Genomic DNA, 20,769 nt, shown 5'->3' with positions numbered 1-20,769 from the left:
CTCAGACAATTATCGAGAGCATTTTGAGTTTATCAGTGTACAGACGTTGGTTGTTGCATGAATGGATGGGACTGTTTCTACTGACAATAAAAGGTGACAGATTGTAACTGCAGCTGAGATTTATCAGCTGTCAGTAGCTGTCACAACTACGTTATTGCTTTTATCTGCACTGACACCATTTGATGAGTCGTACTTCCAGGCTTTTGACGATTAGATTCACATGTGATTGCTGTTAGAACCTGCTGCATCCTGCAGCGCGTTAAAGGGAAATCCTGACATTTATACGTACCATACAGGACTCGGGTTACAGAAAGAGCTGTATATTGGAGAAAGTAAGCTTGGGCTTGAAGACAAAAATAAAAAACAGAAACACTACAACTGCAGCATGTTTGAAAGACATCTTAACAAAAAACTTTGCATTTTGTGCCATCGGACATGACAGTTACAACTAAGAGCTTTCCCTTGTCGTTTAGCATGCTTACGATCAACTGCAACTTGATGTTTTTATGTTAAGTGAACAAACTCTTAATAATATCATTATGAAATTATAGTGTACAACTCTGTAAAGACTCAAAAGCTTAGGTGTGCTTCCAAAAAGTGGTCTGTAATGGAGGTTTAGGGCCATATGTGTCCAGCAGGGTCACCTTTCATGACAGCAGCATTCAATCAGGGGTGGGGTAATGTGGAGGAGGAGGGGCGTTACAGATAAACAGTTTTCACTGCCCAAAGTTTGGCAGTTGAGCCACTTTTTTGGCATTTTGCACTCTGAGCTAGAAGCAAAGGAGCTCTGCAACAAGATGTTGTTTGCTGACCTACTGGCCATCATTGGAGGAATGACTGTGACTTTCTACCTTCTGAAAATCACTTGGAGATGTTGGTGTGGATTTAGAGAGTTTGTTTTATCATCAAAATGGCAAGTGGACTTGAGAACATACGGACAATGGGCAGGTAAGGTGTCATGGTCCTGGGTCATTTTGACCCAGTGTTCTTAGTTTTTCTGTAGTTTGTATTTTGTTTCTTATGTCCATTGGATTGTTTGGTTTGGTATTTGGATTCCCCCTGTGTCCATGTTTTTATTGTGGTGTTTGCTCTGGTACCGTGTTCCCATCCTATGTGTTCTGTGTTCTCCTCATCCCCTCGTATTCATCCTTCTTCTCTGCCTCTCTCTCTGCCTCTCTCTCTCCGTGCTCATCTCTGTGTACTGTGTTGTGTTTAAGGTCCACATCTTGGTGTCAGTATCGTCAGTTTCGTGTCCTCCCTGCTCGGCCATGAGTAATTGTCTTCAGCTGTGTTCCCCGTGTGTTCCCACTTCCCTCGTTACCTTCTGTGTATTTATGTCAGAGTGTCCCTTTGTTCTGTGTTGCGTCGTCCCTCTAGGTTGTGTGCATTTTCCGTGTCTTCCCAGCGCCTCAGCTTTTAGTTGCTCCCAGTATAGTTTTGTATGACTTTTTATGTTCCTGTTAATAAAGACCGGCCTTTGAGTTCATCCCCGTGTGTCTAGAGCCGTGCATTTGGGTCCTCTCTTGCCTTCACACAGCCGCCGCATGACATAAGGTTAAAGAAGAGGAATTACAGCGTACTCTTCAAATGTAACAGTGCCAGCTGTGGCGGTTTTAGGGTCAGGACTGCAAAGCCCTGGACATGGTACCTCTTTTCTTAACATTTTTATCATGCCAACTCTCAGATCATCACAGTGTCTTCGGTTTACATAGAACTGACTGGTTTGCAGTCAAAATACATGTGTTATCTGCTGCTATGTTGGCCGCCACACAAATCTCTAAGCTTATCTGGGACAGGTCTATCTATCCCCAGAGCACAAACTAAACAAGGAGAAGAAGCATTTAATTTTAATGCTCCACGTATCTGAAGCAAACTCTCAGAGAACTAGAGGCCTGCTGCAGCACTCCGTTCATTTAAATCAAGGCTGAATACTCTGAAATCACATTCTTACATTCCACTTGCAACTTTTACTCTTGTGTTGGTTACATTTCCTCCTAAATGCTTCTAAAATTACATTGTTACTTTGGAATGACTCGTTGAGATGAGGCATGCAAATAAAGTTGCATTTGAGGTATATGTTTATCTGCACTAAATACAAAAATAGTCTAATTCTACACGAGAATCTGTAACTGGATCTTTTTTATTAATAGATACAATTTTGCCCATGTTTTGACTGCTATTATTCCAGTAAACCTATCAGATGATACTGATTTTATTATTCTGCTTTTTGATATCCTCTGTCAACTAGCAATCTTACTAGTTGGTTATCACTATTCACAGTAATGCTGGTTGTGCCGTACTGCTGATCAGAAATAATGGAAGTTTCTGCTTTGAATCCACATTTAAAAATGTATTTTTGTATAAGGAAAGCAAAACACATTATCTTTGTCCACAACAAATCCATGTTTAAAACTCCTGCTGGGTTTGACAGGAGTGTTGAAAGAAATAAAACTGATCTGACGTTTTTCTGCTTTCTCCTCTGTGCAGTTGTCACCGGTGCCACATCTGGTATTGGTAAAGCTTATGCCACTGAGGTGAGTCATCAGCTCCCCTTAACAATCGCTCTCTCTCCCACACACACACACACACACACACACACACACACACACACACACACACACACACACACACACACACACACACACACACACACACACAGCTATTTTGTAGCCGAGACTTTCTTTTGTTACTTTTGTCACTTCTTTTCACGGAAAACAGAAAGTTGTGAATTTCAGTATCTTATAATGTAGCTGCGTTATTACGATGGAGTTTTAGGTAGTGTGTAGTCATGCAGCAATTAATATCGCCTCATGATGTACTGTTGATGTGATAATCATTCTTGCAAATATATTTTTGTTCACGCAGTGTGAAAAATTATCAATTTTACAGCTAGCTTATAAATAAGTTTTCACAGTTAATAAAATTGTTGATAGTAAACTCCAAGACCAAGACATGTGTTTTTTAAGTTCAGAATTATAAAACAATTTGACTGACTTTGTCTCCTTGTTGTGTGACAGCCACAAACTCTCTCTTTTTCTCTTCCAGCTGGCACGAAGAGGCCTGGATATTGTTTTAATAAGCAGATGTGATAACAAGCTTCAAACTGTTGCCAGAGAAATCGGTGAGTTCAAGGAAAATACTACTTTCTGCGGCTATTGAGACAAAATAATCAAAAATATATTGTTTGTTTTCGTCAGAGGGTGTGTATGGAAGAAAGACTCAGACCATCCCAGTGGACTTCACACATGGCTACAGTATCTACACTGCCATAGCCAAGGAACTACAAGGCCTGCAGATTGGAATTCTGGGTAATACATACCCACCTACTTTCCAACTTGCCTTTTTCTTACATACTTACTTACTGAAGCTGCTAATTTTGCATGTCCTTATGCCACATAGTTAACAATGTGGGAATGACCAGTACTGACTGTTTTGCCTATTTCCTGGAAATACCGGATGCTGAACAGGTAAGCGTTGTCGTGTTTTAATGTTATTAAACAGTTAATGAACTGTTTAATATATTTCTTCTGATAACAATCCTTTTTTCATTTTCTGTGTTTTTCTGACCAGAAAATCACTCAAGTGATCAACTGTAACATACTGTCAGTCCCTCAGGTGAGAGGTCTTTGTGGGTATTTCTGAGTAATTTTCACAGCTTTCTCCAATAAATAACCACTGATTGATACCTAAATGAGTTTATGTTGTCTCAATTCAGATGACCAGACTGGTTCTCCCAGACATGGTTAAAAGGTAAAGACAGAAACATTCAAATTTAAAGTGATTATTAGGTAGCAAGGTATGGGATGATGTAATGGATGTCTGCCTTCCATCTTTGACCCAGAGGAAAGGGGCTGATCATCAACATCTCGTCTATGACAGGTGTCCATCCACAGCCTTTGTTGACGCTTTACTCTGCCTCCAAGGTGCTGTTTCAGTATGACGTACTTGCACTCATTGTTTCAGATATACGCTGACCCCGTCACACTGTAATGTTTTCTCACTGGCACACGGTTTGATGATGCTCACTTGTTGGTTTGTCTGTTTTCTTCTTTATTCCAGACTTTCGTAACATACTTCTCTCAGTGTCTCCATGCAGAGTACAAGTCAAAGGGAATTACTGTCCAGGTAAAGTGTGCAACTCTGGTCAAATTTCAAAATATTTAATTTTTTTTTTTTCAGTTAAAAGCCAAATAACTCTGGCTCCCTTAATCTCTCCTCAGTGTGTGGCTCCCTTCCTGGTGTCCACCAACATGACAAAAAATGTGAAAGTGAACAGCTTCATGAAGAGCGCTACAGCGTTTGCTCGTGAGGCTTTGAACACCGTGGGTCACTCCAGCTGCACCACTGGCTGTCTATCACACGCAGTCCAGGTCAGTTATAAAGTGCTAAACTGTTATAGCTTAGAAATGATCCCCTCCAATACGTTAACATGTCACTTTTCCAACAACTTACAGAATGCGCTTCTTACAATGCTCTTGCCGGACTGTCTTCGGATGTCGACATTCCTCATTAGGAAACTACGAAGCTCATGCAAGAAAAACGATTGGACCGGTGAAAACAGGGAGTAGTCATGTGACTCCATCTGCACTGATATTGAGGTTGTTTTTTTTCTGCAGGAGAAAATTATCACTCAAATATTACTGAATTACTTTAACTCTATGGTGAATAAAACCCATTCACGACTGTTTTAACTCTTAGACAACAAACTGGTTTCACCGTTTTACCTTAGGCATGTTGACATGGTCAAGATGACCTGATGACGTTCAGAATAGGGATGAAAGGTGATCTGTGTGACTTTGTATGTGGCTTGGTTTGCTTTCAATCAAAGGGTTATTTCATACCCCTGAGAGAGTTTGATTGCTCTTTCATACAAATATGAAAAAGTAGTAAACTGATTACAGCAGGAGTTGGCAACCCTAGGCATGCGTGCCACAGTTGGCACGCAAAGGGTTAACTGATGCCACGCCCATAGCTGGACTGGCCGTCAGGCATACCGGGCATTTGCTCGGTGGCCCGGTGACTTTTTTTTTTTCTTTGTAACTGTATAAACAATGAAAGGTGGTGGATTGGCCAGATGCTGGTCGGTGTGTAAAAATAACTCAGTTGTTTGGTGGTGGCTGTCAGGGCAGAGACGTTTAAAGGGGCGGGTGCTTAAAGCTAAAAAGGGGCACATTGAACCATGCTGAATAACAACAACACACATTCATCAAGAATCTAATATGGGTAACAAGGCAAAGCAAACGTAGCCTATGTTTTACCTGATGGGTACAATGTTGCTGTTAAGGTGTTGCTGCTGCTCCTGCTGCTGATAGTGCTGGAGGGCAGGGCTGTGCTGATCTGAGACTGTAGACATTAAAAACTCCATAGGAGAGATGGTAGCTGATTAAACAAGTGTCATGAGATAATAACAAAATGCAAAGATTGGTGACAGCGCTTGGAACCATAAGGCAACAAAAAACTGAGAAATAAACTAGACTGTGAATCACTCTTTGCTTCTCTTCTTCCTTCCATCCCATCATTTCATATATCACTCTCCACTTGCTGTCCATCTGAGAACAAGGCACAACTTGCTATTGCAATAAACTATTATTTAATTATCCACACTTAACAACTCTTACACTTAATCTATAATAAAATGATGACAGAAAAATGTTATAGAAGCAAAACATTTCAGTTGTGCTTATTATTTTTGTTTATACTGGAATATCTCTCCAACAACTGGTACATGTGTTAATGTTACCTGTGCTCTTTGTAATCCAGCTGCTGAGGGATCCATTACCTTTAGTAGCCTCATACAGCTCCTACTGTTTCCTCCTCATGTCCTTACCAGGCATGTCTGGACAATGTTATATCATGAGTAATAATTTAAAAATCCATATACATAAAACACACACATGCACACACAGTGACATTTTAGACCTTCTTCAGAATACTGTATATACTGTGGGCACAAGTTTCCATCATGGTGCTGATCCAGAATCCTTCCCTTATTATTTATTACTAGAGCTACAATAATAAAGCAATGAGGGGAAAAAAGTAATAAATATGAAATAATGTATTTATGATGATTCCATTTGTTTCACTATCCACTCTGTGCAGGGAGAAAGCTTATTACATTTTTAAACTGTAGAGATACAATAATTTTGCTGCTGTAAAATCAGCATTTTGTCTTATTTAAAATATAAATCTAATATAATCTGTTTCTTAATGTACGTTCTTTAAAATACAGCGTGTTTTTTAAATATTATAATTATAATCATTATTATGTGGACATGCATATTAGATCGTTTTTTAGTGAAATATAATCCCCCCAGAAAGGCAGGAAATACTCTGTAACTTACTTTAAAACTAAATATGTTCCCTAAAACGGTGACAGAGCTACAGACCCATGACAGCCTTACCCAGTGAGCTAGCAGCTATGACCAGCACTACTTGTGCAGTTAGGACAGGTAATGTTTGTCGCGCTGTTGCACACACAGCACGCTCGTTTGTTTCAGTTCGTCAGTTGCCACAAGACAGCTTACCAACGTGTACGTAATAAGCTAATACTCCTGTGTGCTACACACTACAGTGTGCGCTGTACACCTACTTACTGGTTTTGTCGCATCAGTCTGTGTCTCTGAGTTAACTTGTGTTTCTCCTACAGCTCCGGACCGCAAAAAATGCGCGTGCTCTTTGTGAGCTCGTTCCCGGCTCGTAACCAGCGCGTTCTGCGATCATTGGTTAAATGTGATCATGTGACTAATACAAGCCAGATCCTTTTATTTAGCAAAACTGTGATTAATAGTTAAATATTATTGTTGAGGGGCACAGACAGGACTCCGCACGCACACACACATATAAAAAGAAATAATTAAAAAAAAACAAAAAAACAATTGCCTCAACAAAAGGGCACTTTGGGCACCCATCAGGAAAGGGGCGGGTGCTCAAGCCCCTTCCGCCCCCCCCCCTCTGCACGTGCCTGGTGGCTGTGGTGGTGCTTCCTCAGATTCAGTAACATTAGCAAGTGGTGGAGGCCAGCAGGTGGATGAGAGAAAGGGGAGGCAGGAGGAGAGACCCAGGCGGCCGCCGGTCTGAGTGACAGGTGAACTGAACTTCAGGTAAGAAGTTATGACCTGCAGTCCATCTGGGTCAGATATAAACCAAGTTTAGGTGGAGTTTATTTTCGTTTTGCTGACTTTTTACAGTCAGTTACAATAACTCTTACTGCGTACTAGCTAGCATGACGGAGTTTCTATACAGCTGGGTGGGTGCTTTGATGGTACTAATAGTGAACTTTATTTTAATCATAAGGTTAGTTAGTAGAGTTGCCAACCATCCTGTAAAAAGACTGAATCGTCCCGTATTCAGAGAAAATATTATGCGTTTCGTATTGAGGTGAAAAGGAACAGTTTGTCCCGGACTTCAGCTAGAATAAAAAAAGACACAAAGCTGGAGTTATTCTGTCATTACGCTGCACAGTTGCCTCTTCTTCTCTCATTCTCTCCCCCTCTCTCACCTGTTGCTACTTCAATCATGAAACGATCAATGATCCGCTGATCGTTTGTTTATCACCAACTTTGCACCAGAAAGAGGAAACCGCCGGATGTCGCGTTAAACAACAGCAGCACGTTTAAGCTTGATCAGCTGTTGTTAGAATGTATTTAGTATTACTTTCTAGTAGCTGATGTTTGCTGGAGCCACAGCTGTAAAAGCTGCTGGCCATGATATCGGTTTGTATATCTGGTGAGAGGGAAACATGCAGATGAAACCAGGAGATGTCCTAACTGAATCATCAGAGCTGAGCAGGGGATGGAGAAACAGGTTTACCTTTTAGGTGACATGAATGAGTTGAAGGGAAGTTATGAACTGTTTCTGAGAGACAAATAACACCAGGATCCTTTTTTTTAATGTAGCTGACAGCTGGTAACTGTGCAGGGGCGGGTCTAGCAAAGTTTTGCCAGCGGGGCCAGGTAGGGCATTAACAGGGAAAGGGGGACACAAAGAAATACCTTCTTATTCTCATTTAAAATGTCTAGCTTTTAATAAATAATTATCTGAAGCTTACAACCAAAGTTTCCATCTGGTGTAAAATGTATAGAAATCATATATATAACATCGAAGCAGCTGGAATCCACAGCTGTGTGTGTTCATGGAGCTTGCATTTTCACCTGCTGGACATCACTACCTGACAAGTTTAACTGTCTTCAGAACATTGCAGAGGCCTTATTGACAGTATTTGGTTCTACATATCTGTGTAAGCAGATTTTCTCACATGAGTGTCCTCAGGTAGCCGTCTGAATGCTGGACAGTCGGAGACCTATGTCTCTGAGTGGGAGACCAGAGATCACATTAACATGTGTGTCTCTGTATTAACAAACATGCCATATTGGCCCAGTTTATTTTTCTTATCATTGTTGTGAGGAGACCATAAATAACATTTGTATTTTCTGTTGTGTAGTTCATTTGCTGTTATGGAGTTCTTGTTATGGATAAAAAGTGTCTTTTTTTTTTTGGTTTCATCTGTGAACAAATATAATTCTATAAAGTGGTTCTATATAGTGTGTAACCGTTAATATAGAGCGTTATTAAATTTATTGCTAATGCAATCATATGGCACACTGACTTCTGAGGAAATTTTAAATGGCACTCGTCATCAGAAAGGTTGCCTACCCCTGGATTACAGTAAAAACACTAATGCAGTAATCAGGAAAGTGAGCAATCAAGAGTGCAAACTGTGTTTTAATGAGATTAAGATGAAAAGTGCATCAACACAACAACTTCTATCTTTAGCTGTGAAGTATGTGGAAAAACTACAGCACTGTATAAAAACAATGAGAAAAGTTAACGTGGGCGGAGTAAATTATTCTGCAGTAAGAGTAGTGAGAATGACTTTTCTGATGTGAGAATTGCACTGAAGGCAAAGAAAAAAAGAATCGTAATACAACTGGCAGATATGTAGATTTGATCTGTTTTTATTACATTCTGTGGTTTGAACACATAAGTGGTTACAACAAAAATATTAATTTACGTAACAGCTCCAGGGATGACAACAGACAGTGCCTGTGGCAGTAATTTCAGTAATATTAGAGTGCAAGAGTCCAAAAGTGTTCTCATCAAGCACAAACAAGAACACGCTGATGCTTTTTCAGCAGTGACAACAAACTCGGTGTGTTGTGACATCTCATGTTGTAAATATGGTTACTTGAATATTTTGTAAAAATGTGATGAAAACTTGTTTGTCTTTACTGGTCTGAAATGTCATCCTCACCATGAAAGACTGAAATATGATTATATGAAATATATTTGTTCAGCGTTATTGTTATCATTATTTATCACCTCCAACGTAACTGAATAACCCTTTCTGAAGTACTTTTAGAGTCTGCTCTGCTAGCACCAAGTCCAATCCACTTTTTTTTTTTTTTTTAAATAAACACAAATAATAGCAACAAATGTATCATTCTAATGTCAAAACTGTAACAATTCCTTTTATATCACTGGGGAAAAAATTCATAAATTGGCATGAGGACATGAAAAACAACAACAAAAACAAATAAATACAAATCTGAATGAAACAGGGTCCCAAACAAAAGACGTCTTTGGATCTCTTGGTCCAGCAACCAGCAGAAACATGAGAGCGAAGGAACAAAAGTAGGCAGCAAAAAAAAGTACAAACAAAAAGAACACAATGCCATTTAGAAACTGAACTAGAGGAATTTATTCTGCACTCGTTTTTGTTAATCCAAAGCTCAGCATTTCAGCACTGAAATTATAGACAGATATATTCTATATGTAATGCCCTGGGCAACCCGCGCAGCTTAAAACAACGTGCGCGTTTGTTACGAAGAGCCTTTGGCCTGATTTTGTTTAGACAGGTCTGAAGATAATGCAAGAAGAAGGTTGTATCAACAAAAGCAAAGTATTCTCCCGGTTCCTGGTTCAGTTGAAGCCAGTTCAATAGTTCAAGTATATAAAAATAAGGAAATATCATATTTAAATGAAAGACCTCAAGTGCTACTTGACCATCGTTGCTACCCGCATTTAAGTGAACAATGAGATAAGACACTATTTCAATGACAAATCGTACTGCGATGACAAAAAGTCATCACCGCACATGCTCAGAGGTCAGTGTACGTGACTGGGGTGACGCCGTGAATTAGAAGCGTTGGACCCAATTCATTGGTCACTGCTTCCAGCTGAGCTAGAAACACCTGTGACTGGCTGCGTTGTGAAGGAGGTTGAGGTAAATACAGGAAGCGAACGGTAGCTTGCGAGCTGTGCTCCATCAACATGTGGTTCACTGCTGACAAGAAGCTCTTGGACGGAGCTTGTGCTGGCTCTGCGGTGGGAGTGTGGTGCTGCACCACAGAGTCCCATGGCACGATCTTTATCGACGCCCTGATCCTCAGCTTCCTCAGCAGCTCTCGAAAGGCCTCTTCGTTGACCATCCATCCCTGGTCGCTGGAAGCGGTTCCCACGTTGAGGAAAATTCTCATTTTTGCATGCCGCCATTTGTTGGACATGTTGAGTACGCAGGCCATCTGCAGCAGAAAGAGGCTGCACACGTCCTCGTAGTCACGGCTGCCCGGCTGGAGCAGGTTGAGCGGCCACACGTCTATAATCCGCTCCGAGCCGTCAACCTTGCTGTCTTTATCTTCTCCCTCTAACTGGAAGAAATACCGACCCAGGCACACGCTCTTGTTCATTTTAATGGCGTCAGAAATTATCCCAACGTATTCCTCTGGTGCGAGCCACCGCGGGCTTTCTGCATCCCGGACGGGGGGGAAATGAGCCTGCAGTGAAGGCAGGTCAACCCCAAAATTAAATTCATCCTCGCCGCCTCGTTCCACTGCTGTGTCGCAGAAGGCAGAGTCCTGCAGGAGGAAGTCCTCAGGAGTGCAGCTGTCATAGAACCCCAAAATCAGCATGTTGGGCTTCATGCCACCTTTTAGAGGAATGTAGGAGTCAGCACATAAAGTAACGTCACACTCTGGACTGAATGCAATCACCAGAAAAGCGAGGAGACAAAAATGAGCTTACCTAGGCCTGTGATGCGAAGCAGATGCTGAGTTCCCTGTCTGACAGTAGGAGAGAGTGTCAGGTCAACAAAGGCCTTCACCCCAAGTTTATCAACTAGGCTCATCCAAAAGTTGTACTGCTGCTGGACTGGATCTGAAGGCAAGGTGTCTAAAACACAGAGTAGACAGAAAAATACATTCACCAAAACTAAGCTGAGAGCTTCATTTAATAGATGCAATTTCATCAAGGAAATGGTGAGTGGTAAATGGACTGGTTCTTATACAGCACTGTCCTGCTCAAGCACTTAAAGTGCTTTATGCAACATGTTTCATTCACCCATTCATAAAAGCATGTTTTTCTATGTCTAAGTGCTTTCTATCTGATATTCACACACATCCACACTCAAATAAACATCTGGAGCAACTCAGCTGGAGCCTCTCCAAGATGCCACAGAATGAGTCGAACCCTGGTCAGGTCCCCAGGCTATCGCAGGGCTAGCACATAGAGACAGACAACCATTCACACTCACATTTGCACCTATGGGCAATTTAGAATAATCATTTTAGCTAACCTAACCCACACAAACATCAGAACATGTAGACTCCACGCAGAAAGGCCCCAGCAGGATAGTGGATTGTGGCAGTATGGATTAAGGATTGAATAAAAAGAAATGTAGTTCCGCAAGGCCAAATCAATAAGGAGCTAATTATCTATCTGAACCCTCAGTTTGAAGCTACTGTGCCACAGGAAAAAAGTCAAGTGCAAAAGCTCCTGCACATTAAGTCCCCACAAGGAAACTTTTCATGATGGTATGTGTGATCAGGCCTGTCAGAGCTCATATGAATCCTACAACTTACAGATGACTGCAAGTTGATTCATAGCGTCAGGCTTTCCAGGCACAGGACATCAAAAGGTAGGTTTTAGCTATAAATACACAATGTTTCAGCACTACAGGTAACAAAATGCTTTGGTACGAATTAGTCACAGAACCCAAACAGTGCAAAACTGATACTGAATGTGAGTATCTGAGGCCTTCAAACAACAGCAGCAGCAACTTCAGTTAAGTCATAAGCAAAACCACAACGATAAGAGTAATTTAATACTGTTAGCTGCAGACGGCCATAACACGCCACCTAATGAGCATTACCCAGATCTCCCAGCTGCACATGACCCAGCACATACAGTCCTCCCTTCTTCAGCTGATTTACAAACAGGATGAGCTGGCTGGAAGAGCGGGGGTTGGCCACCATCAACAACACCTGCGGCCTCCAGAACTTCACGTGGTCTTTCCTCACATCCAGCATCAGCAGATACTTGCGCACCTAAAAACCAGAGCGGATAAAGAGAAGCGAAACTATTGAGAAACTGTAGTGCATGCTGGACTTTGTGTGTATGAGTGCGAGTGACTGTGTCCAGATAACCTGGTGGAAAATGAGAGCCTGGCTGATGTAGCCCCAGCTGCTAGTGGGCGATCTGTAGTGGAGGAAAAGCAGCAGCAGTAGGAGGAGCACGATGCTGCCCGAGGAGTACACGGGATTGATGACGAACATCATGGCCAAACAGCTCACAATCCCCAGCAGGCAGGTGTGCCAGGAAAAGAGCTGGAAGGTTGGTCTGTTAAACACACACACAGACAAGACATGAACAGCACGAGCGGATGGATATCACTTTTATGGCAATATATGTTTAGCTTTTGTAGTGTCACAGAACAAGTGTTTTCTTATGTCCTTCCAGAATTGATTAATTGATTACACTTTCATGGTACCATAGCACAATGTTAAATGTAGGCACAGAAGGACTAAAATGCTCTCGGGCTGTGATATTTACAGTCCTGTTACTAAGTGCTTTCAACTGCTTTGCGGTCACAATCAAATCTATTAACCATTTGTTCTCTGAAAATGTCAGACGTATTTTGAAAAATTACCATCACATCTTTCTTGTCAACACAGACTCCTAACAATTAAACAATAACCTCACGATAATACAGAAAAGCAACAAGTTCTCACATTTGCAAACCTAAAATGTTTTTCACTTTTGCTGGAAACCATTCAGATTATAACCAAAATCAGCTAATGCAGTGACACATTATTGCTGCAGCTTCACTGCAACTTATCCTCCTGCTGAATTCATGCTAATATGATGAAGCTTGCTGTTGTCTGTTAATGTAACGACATTGTAGGTTCCACAATGTCAACAATGAGTTGCCAGTGACAGAGGTCAGCAGACACCACACAAGTTTTTATTGTTCTTTCACTACTGGTTGATCAGTATTTATTACGACTCTACTTAAGACATTTTGCAGAATTTAAAACCTTAAGCATGAGTTAAGCATTTTAGTCATTAACATGTGCATATTTTGAAACTAGACATCACAAGCAAGGTGTGGCTCTGAATCAAAAAGCACTGGGCACAGCATGATAGTGTGGTAGCAACTTTTTACACATATAGTGCTTTATCAGCTGTTTTACACTAAACAGGGCTACATTTTATAACATGAACACTATGCTAACTTGCACATTAAGTCAAAAGTTTAAGTGTTTAAAAGTGTTTAATGAGGTGATTAATCATGCAAGTAGTAAGGTTTTGGGTCCATACGAGTTAACCTTTAAAAAAAAAAAAAAATCCTAGTTTAAAGCATTCGTCCATTGGCTCCATTTTTTTTAACCCAGAGGCTACAGCCATCTTTTAATATACAGTCTGTGCTCATTACCTGAAATTTGGAGCTGATGCCCACTCAAGCGCCAAACAGGCCAAGTCAACTGCAGCGTAGGCAAGTAAGTAGAAAACAGTCACCAAACCTGCTATCACATTGAGCTCCCCTGCAAACACCACGCACTGCAACAAGCCACAAACTACAGGTTAGTCAACCAGTTCCAATTTCAAAAACAGGGACCTGCGGGCTGCAGGAACTCACCTGTGTCAGGCCCCAGGTGAACAGCACCGCCACCCAAGGATTTCCTGAAGCTGATGTGATGGCAGCTGGGGCTAATGGCAAGCCTTTGAGGAAAACCATTAAAGTTTCATAATTAATCCCATAAGAAGTATAAAAAAATATTTAAAAAAAAAAGGATGAGCCTTACCAAAGAGGTGATCCAGAGCAAGAGCATGCAGGATACGGGACGCTCCTATCATGGCACACATCGCTGCTGACAGTGAGGCGCAGTATATCCCAATAGTGACAAACGGTGGCCATAAGTTGATCCGTTGCAAAAAGCCATAATCTTGAATCAACAGGGTCCTAAAGAAATATGTTTGTTATCATACCTCAAACGTCCTATTTTTATGTCATTTATATTTGATAAGCCATTTCCGACCTGTCACAGGTAGCGCTGATCATGAGGAAGAGCAGGACGTAGACGATGAAAGTGTAACTGACGGCTATGATGGTGCCTTTAGGGATTGCAACACTCGGATTCTTCAGCTCCCCTGCAGAGATGAGTGGAGTAAGAGCTGCTGTCATGAAGTGCATGTTTATGTACGTGAGACCAATTTTTGCATGTTCATACAGTATTGTGCAAAGGTCTTGAGCCACCACCGATTCTTTATACTTCTCTGATAAGGAGCCAGACTATTATGTTTCAAGGAATAGTTCTCCAGGCTTTCAAAAGAGCTTTTGAATTGGCCGCTTCTTCACTCATTTACACTCCAGTAATTGCACCTGACCATCTCCAGAAGAATGTCTTTCATAAGCCACTTCACACTGACACCCAAAAGACACCTAACTCAAGGGATGAACCAGTGTTGCGTTTACACAAAACAGACAACTTAGCGCAGAACCAATTTTAAATTGTACCTTTAGGCACTTTGTTACCAGCAACGTGTTGCAAAAACACATCATTTGTTGCCGTCTAAGGAGCTTGGAAGGAAAAGCGTCTGGACTTCTTTAAGTTGCTAGAAGACGTTTCACCTCTCATCCGAGAAGCGTCTTCAGTTCTAAGGGTCAAATGGTGGAGAGTCCCAGTGGTTTGCGACACGAACTGTCTGCCATCTATAATCCAGTTTTGAGATCCCTTCCCAGACGCCTTAACGCCCACTCACACCCTGGGCCATCTGACCTCAGGAAATCACATGATAGGGTGGGCCCAGGTTTCACAATGAGCTCACCCAAAACCCTGGCTGATTGGGACCCACACCCAGTTTCACACCTCGGCTCATGTGATTAGGTAGAGGATCATCAGGGGGTCCTTTTGTCCCTCTTTGGGGGGATAATACTGCCACTGGGTTTAAATCTGGGACTCTCCACCATTTGACCTTAGAACTGAAGAAGCTTCTCGGATGAGAGGTGAAACGTCTTCAAGCAACTTAAAGAAGTCCAGACGCTTTTCCTTCCAAGCTCCTTAGACTACGATGACCTGGATGACTGAGAACCTTCACAGACATCATTTGTTGCCATTTCTTAAGAAAAGATAACAAAGTTTGATAGATACAAAAAAGTATTTTTTAAATATTTACATGATTCCCAAAGAGCTATCAGCTGAAAACTTGACACATGTCAGCTTAGTGTGCAGCGTGTCCTTAAAAACTATTTGGAACCTGGACAAGTGGAGAACAAACGTCTACTTGTCCACTTGTTTCCAGGTCTTCAAAAATATCCACAATATTATCTGAAAGTCATGCCCTTAAGAAACGAGAAAAGGTCCAGCTAAGGCCTGACAGAGAACTGAGAAATAAATCTCGTCCACCAGTTGATCCATAAACTGTTCGCTGAAGCTTTATCAGAAACAATCTCTGTGAAAGGATGGCTATCAAGGAATTCTTAAGAGAAAAGGAAATATGTACAGAGGAGGTCAAGGATATTTACAGCCATCTGTGAAACACAGTGGAGACTCTGTCAAGGTTCTGCACTCCATTTCAGTCAGTGGTGTCAGAGACCTTGCTAAAATTGATGAAATTATGAATGTCATCAGTTTGCAAACATACTACCAATGCAGAAAAAAACCTACCTGGACAGAAAAACCACACAGTGGAGCACGATCAGCATCGAAGCATTGTGACAGAAAATGGAACAAAAAGCAGCCAACATCCAAAGACGAGCTTTGAATGTCTTTCAAGAGGCCTGGAGAACTATTAGTGAAGACTACTTAAAGACATGACAGGGTGCATTAAAGAATAAAGTTGAACACACCAAATATTGACTTTCAAGCTTGTTAGACTCTGTTTTTGTCTTTTCCTCTCATGTTTTCATGTATCTTTGCACTTTTCAATAAATTACTCCATGCATTTAAATTCTTTCCTCACAAAATATAAAGAAATGAGGGATGACTCAAGACCTCTGCGCAGTGCATAATGCACCATGAGGAGACCTTGAGAAAACAGTCACAGAGATCTTTTGGGTATTGCGGTAACGCAAGATAATATAAGAAACGATAACAGGAAGTGAAAGTCCTGCTTTTAAATCTACCACTAGATTTTGGTAGAAACTGCAATATCTGCCTCTGAAATGTCGTTCAAATAATCAAAAAGACGTAAACGTTCAAGAAAAAGGAAAGTATTTAAAAATATCGCTAGTAGCACTGTCACCCCCAACAAATTTTCACCTGACATGTTGGCTCCAGCCATGATTCCTGTGCAGCTGGTGAACATGACCGCAAACACGGTGGCAAAAGACATGACAGAGTTGGTGCTGTAGTCCAACGAGTAACCAGCTAGAGAGAAAGGGGGAAAAAAAAGAGGAACCTCAGCAAGACCTTAAATAGATGCTTCCCTGTCCTTACAAGCATTAACACTTGTGGCCCATCTATACTTACGGCCCAGGTTGTTCTTCAGTGTGGTGGCGCTGAAACCAGTGTAGCTGGCGTTGTAATGGAGGGTCTGGTTGCTAGGTCCGTGGTGGGTAATGATGAATTCTTGAGGTTTGACTGCTACAGAACTGATGAAGACAGACAGCAGCGATACAGTGACCACCAGAAGGATGACGAAGGCAGTGCGGGAGTAGATGTGGGCGCCCACCAGACACACAAGCAGACACAGCAGAAGGATTACTGCAGAATACAACACTGTGCACCAGTAACCCTGGGGAAGCACCCGCACGCCCGTGGACACAGAGGAGTCTAAAAAGAAAAAATCAGGCAGAAAACTTATGGGATAAAGTAAATGAAGTAGATCATTTAATGGAAAAAAAATATATATAGTGAAACAAAATACGAGTAGGACCTTACCGGGATCTGCACCAAATACATCAAGTATGGCTTCTACGAGACCTAGAACATAGCCTCCACATGCAAAGATTTTTGCTAGAAAGAACATTAAACCAATACTTCCTCCAAACTCGGGTCCCAGAGACCGGCTTATCATGTCTGATTGTGTTTTTGTTAAGGCTTATGGTTCACCTGAAACTGTGGCAAAGGATGATTTAAAAAAAAAAAGTTTGAAACAGTTTGGTCTGTAAGGATACAATACGCTCCACCGCCCTGTATCGCACCATTGGTGGAAATAGCACAGATGGACAGTATCGTAAGAGATATGATGGTGTAGGCTACAACCACCATCAAAAGAGCCTGCAACAGGCCCGCATGACCAACCACAAACCCTGCAAAGAAGGAGATCACACCACGTGACTCACTACAGCACAATGACGTGAGCCATTAAAAACATGCCAAGCATGGCTTTTTTAAAATCTGTTCAAACATGCGCCTCTCACCTGTTCTCAGAAATAGCACAATGCTGAACATTGAGAGGACAGTTGGCACCATAACACCGAAAAACGTGTTCAATTTTCGAGGATTCTGATTTGGCGTCCCGGAGCTGGATTCTTGGGTGGGGTCCGCATCCGTGCCACATACCGCTGCAGTCACATTCAGACCGCACACCCCTGAGGTGATCAGGGGCGTGTGTTCGTTTGACATGGCTGCAGAGAAGAGGTTCTGCTGAGAATTTGCCTCCTCGCCCCTTTCAGTGCCTCCTAAAAACAAGTGATCATCATGTGAAACAACAGCAAATGCCCTAGAACGTCTTATAAATACTTACAAGCCCTGATCAAGTAGTTACTCTTCACCAGCTGAGAATTAGCTGGTTTAAAAGTAAGTACTTTTGTTTTTTCTTTATCATCACGATCAAACGCTCACATGCTGCAGAAAGAATCTGCAGGCCAAGTTTATAGCAGACTTCATTATGAAGTTCCTGCTCACACTTCAGGTCGGTATTTGTAGTCACCTGATTCACAGCTGCTTGTCTGTTTTGACATACAGGAGAGAGAAAAAAAACAGCAGCCACCTCAGCTGAGCAGCAACCAGGTGGCCTTGCGTGTTTTGTTCCTCTCAGCATTCGCTTTGTAATTGTTCCTCAAGGAGATATTTTTCATCACTGAACCAGCAGAGCAGCTTTCTGAAAGCTATTAGCTCAGCTACAGAAATCACATGATAGGAAACCCAGACTGCCACCTAAGTCATACACAACAGAGCTTGACTGAACACGCCAGGTACATTTTCTCCAAATTATTATAGAGGGTTCTAGCTAGCAACTGATTTATGTCAATGATACTATCTGTTAAATAGACAGTTAATTTAGATCTATTTCTCAAGGATAACAACAAAAAAGGGCAAACACTTATTGGTGTCACCTGCTCACATGAGGTTTTCCTTTGTCTCATTTGAGACATAAACTAAAGAAAGCGTCAGAAAGGCACTTGAATTCACAGAGCTTCTCAGCTGTTATTTGTTTTGTGTTAGTTGCAAGTCTTTCGTAAATTACATAGGCTTACCCCCATCATGACAAACGACTTCTTGGTGGTTATAAAAGGGAAGTTAAGCATTCAGAGATAGCCACATGCATCAGTTTGTGAGTTCCTGTATTCTAGTTGATGCTGAAACGGGCATTATGGCGCATGCTCTGCAAGATGCTGTCAGTGACGCACTGTGCTGATGTTTACGATGATAAATGATGATGATGACGAAAACCACGATTCAGTCTATCGGGAATTATAGGCCCTCCTGGGTCCCCGGACCCTATTTTTATAAACATGTAGGTAGGTAAAATAAATCACCGCTTCCGTCACATGTACGTTGGATGAGGGTGGAGCAACTGGAGCATAAAAACTTTACATCTCCAGAGAAGGGTAAATCGGGGCAAAAGCTTAACTATGCGTGTGCTGGTGCATTTTGGGTAAATTTCTCCCCAAGCCCGACGGTCAGGAAGTTCGGGCCGGCTGATCCCGCCATAATGTAAACAACACAGCTGATCTAAATGCTCCTGAACTGTCATTCAATCGGCAAAATCAAACATGTTTGCCACGAAACGCGCCCCGTGATGTGATGTGCCTTCCCCCCGCCCCCAGCTAAAACACCGAGCAGAGTCAACCTTACCTCTCGGCACACTTTCAACCACTTCCTGCTTGTGAACTCCTTTTGTTGGTTTGGAAGCTGGGTGTTTGGTTGAGCCTGTGTCAGTTGTGTGGAGAAGTCTCTCGCGTCAGATGCGCAGTAGACTCACAAATGTGGAAGCAATGGGCTGGCTGACCGAGATTAGCTTCCCCTAGAGTTGGATGCTGCGAAAGATGTGCTGCCCAATAATAATACAACTACCGCGGCACGCCTCGTTCCCTCTGTTATTTGTTAAAAAGTGTCACGGGAGAGCTGACACTGCTCATGTGACTGCCTACAGGGGAGGGCAAAACATTACAAATATGAGGAAAGGTACTGCTTGTCAGAGAAAACCACGCCCCCAACTGGTGGCCTCGCCAGGGCTTTATAAGTCACTTTAAATAAGTGTAGAAGAGTGCAGGTGATGACTCTGGATCGCAGTCTGTTCTGAGCAGCCTGTACTGAGTACTGTATGAACACCGGCTCATTTAGCACACAGTATAGGTCGATCTGTATCCTGGAGTGCAATGCCATTTCTTCCCTCCAGGGGTCACCAAATATCAAAGAGGACTTACTGGTCAAACATGGGCACCGACTAAACCTGTCAAATAATGGCGTTTTTCTTGATTAAAAACAAAAATAAAACCCAAAGAAAATCAATCTGTTCATCTCCATCCATTCAACTCCAGGAAATCAAACCACTTCTCGATGTAATCGAGAACGTTTGTGCGGGAGTTGCATAATGTCGGTGGGTGCATAGCCTGCAGACTGAAATGTCATGCAGCATGTGCCCTCGGAAGCACTACTGCAGTATCAACATCTGATCAGATGTTTGCAGAAGGCTCTAGTGCACGAAGTGCTGTGCAAAAGTCTCGAGCTGTCCCTCATTTCTTTCGTTTTTGCTTCCAAGTCTTGTAATTTTTTTTTTTTTTTTTTAAAGGTATTGATTGGTTCTCCAGGTTTTTTGAAGGCCTTTTAAAGATTTTTTTCTTTTTGGACACTGGCTGCTTTTCCCCTTATTTTCAGTTGTTTATTAAGCCACTTAACATTGACCTTTGAATCATTCAAGCTCAAGAGATGAGCCAGTGTTGTGTTTACTCAAAACAGAACACTTAGCAAAGAACCTATTTTGAATATCTTTTGGGACTTTGTTACTATCAGCCTTGTGCAAAAGCACACAGTTTATTCAAGCTTCTTCAGCTGAATCTATTTTTTTATGCCAAAGATAATGGAGTTTGATAGGCATAAAATAGTATTTGCACCAACCAATGTGATTCTCAAAAAACTATTAGTCAAAAGCTTTGTATATCTTGGCATGGGGTACAATGTGTTCTCACTAAAATCTGAGAAAATTGAACAGGTAGAAGACAAAAGACAGACCTAAGACAGCCTCACCAGGTGAAAAGTATCTAAAAGATCATCAGAAGGGTGAGTGACAGTGGCTGTCAAGAAGCCATTCTTAAGGAAGGAAAAC

General features: G+C 41.8%; 2 protein-coding genes across 3 annotated transcripts; one reads left to right on the top strand and one right to left on the bottom strand.

Moving 5' to 3' along the window:
• The first annotated feature begins 270 nt into the window (after positions 1–270).
• On the top strand, positions 271–5,107 carry hsd20b2 (hydroxysteroid (20-beta) dehydrogenase 2). Of its 2 annotated transcripts, XM_026182183.2 has the most exons (11): positions 271–948; positions 2,488–2,534; positions 3,046–3,121; positions 3,198–3,308; positions 3,400–3,467; positions 3,571–3,615; positions 3,716–3,750; positions 3,842–3,923; positions 4,060–4,125; positions 4,221–4,370; positions 4,455–5,107. In XM_026182183.2, exons 1-11 carry the CDS (start codon positions 681–683, stop codon positions 4,566–4,568), a joined length of 1,062 nt encoding a protein of 353 aa, XP_026037968.1. In that variant the 5' UTR covers positions 271–680; the 3' UTR covers positions 4,569–5,107. The 2 variants fall into 2 exon arrangements, with proteins under 2 accessions (XP_026037968.1, XP_026037967.1); XM_026182182.2 differs by having other exon boundaries at positions 4,221–5,107.
• Positions 5,108–8,938: 3,831 nt separating this feature from the next.
• Positions 8,939–19,576, bottom strand: slc12a9 (solute carrier family 12 member 9). The gene is made up of 14 exons (XM_026182178.2): positions 19,299–19,576; positions 17,639–17,899; positions 17,393–17,527; positions 17,157–17,294; positions 16,746–17,048; positions 16,536–16,643; positions 14,313–14,424; positions 14,079–14,236; positions 13,913–13,995; positions 13,709–13,833; positions 12,420–12,612; positions 12,146–12,320; positions 11,020–11,166; positions 8,939–10,924 (listed from the first exon to the last, which is right to left on the bottom strand). The coding sequence occupies exons 2-14, from the start codon at positions 17,841–17,843 to the stop codon at positions 10,098–10,100; spliced, it is 2,709 nt and encodes a 902-aa protein (XP_026037963.1). The 5' UTR covers positions 17,844–17,899; positions 19,299–19,576; the 3' UTR covers positions 8,939–10,097.
• Between the last annotated feature and the right edge of the window lie 1,193 nt (positions 19,577–20,769).

The sequence above is a fragment of the Astatotilapia calliptera genome, chromosome 10, assembly GCF_964374335.1.
Source record: "Astatotilapia calliptera chromosome 10, fAstCal68.1, whole genome shotgun sequence".
Classification (NCBI taxonomy): Eukaryota; Metazoa; Chordata; class Actinopteri; order Cichliformes; family Cichlidae; genus Astatotilapia; species Astatotilapia calliptera.
The sequence above is the reverse complement of the archived record's forward strand: the minus strand, read 5'-3'. Positions and strand labels throughout refer to the sequence as shown.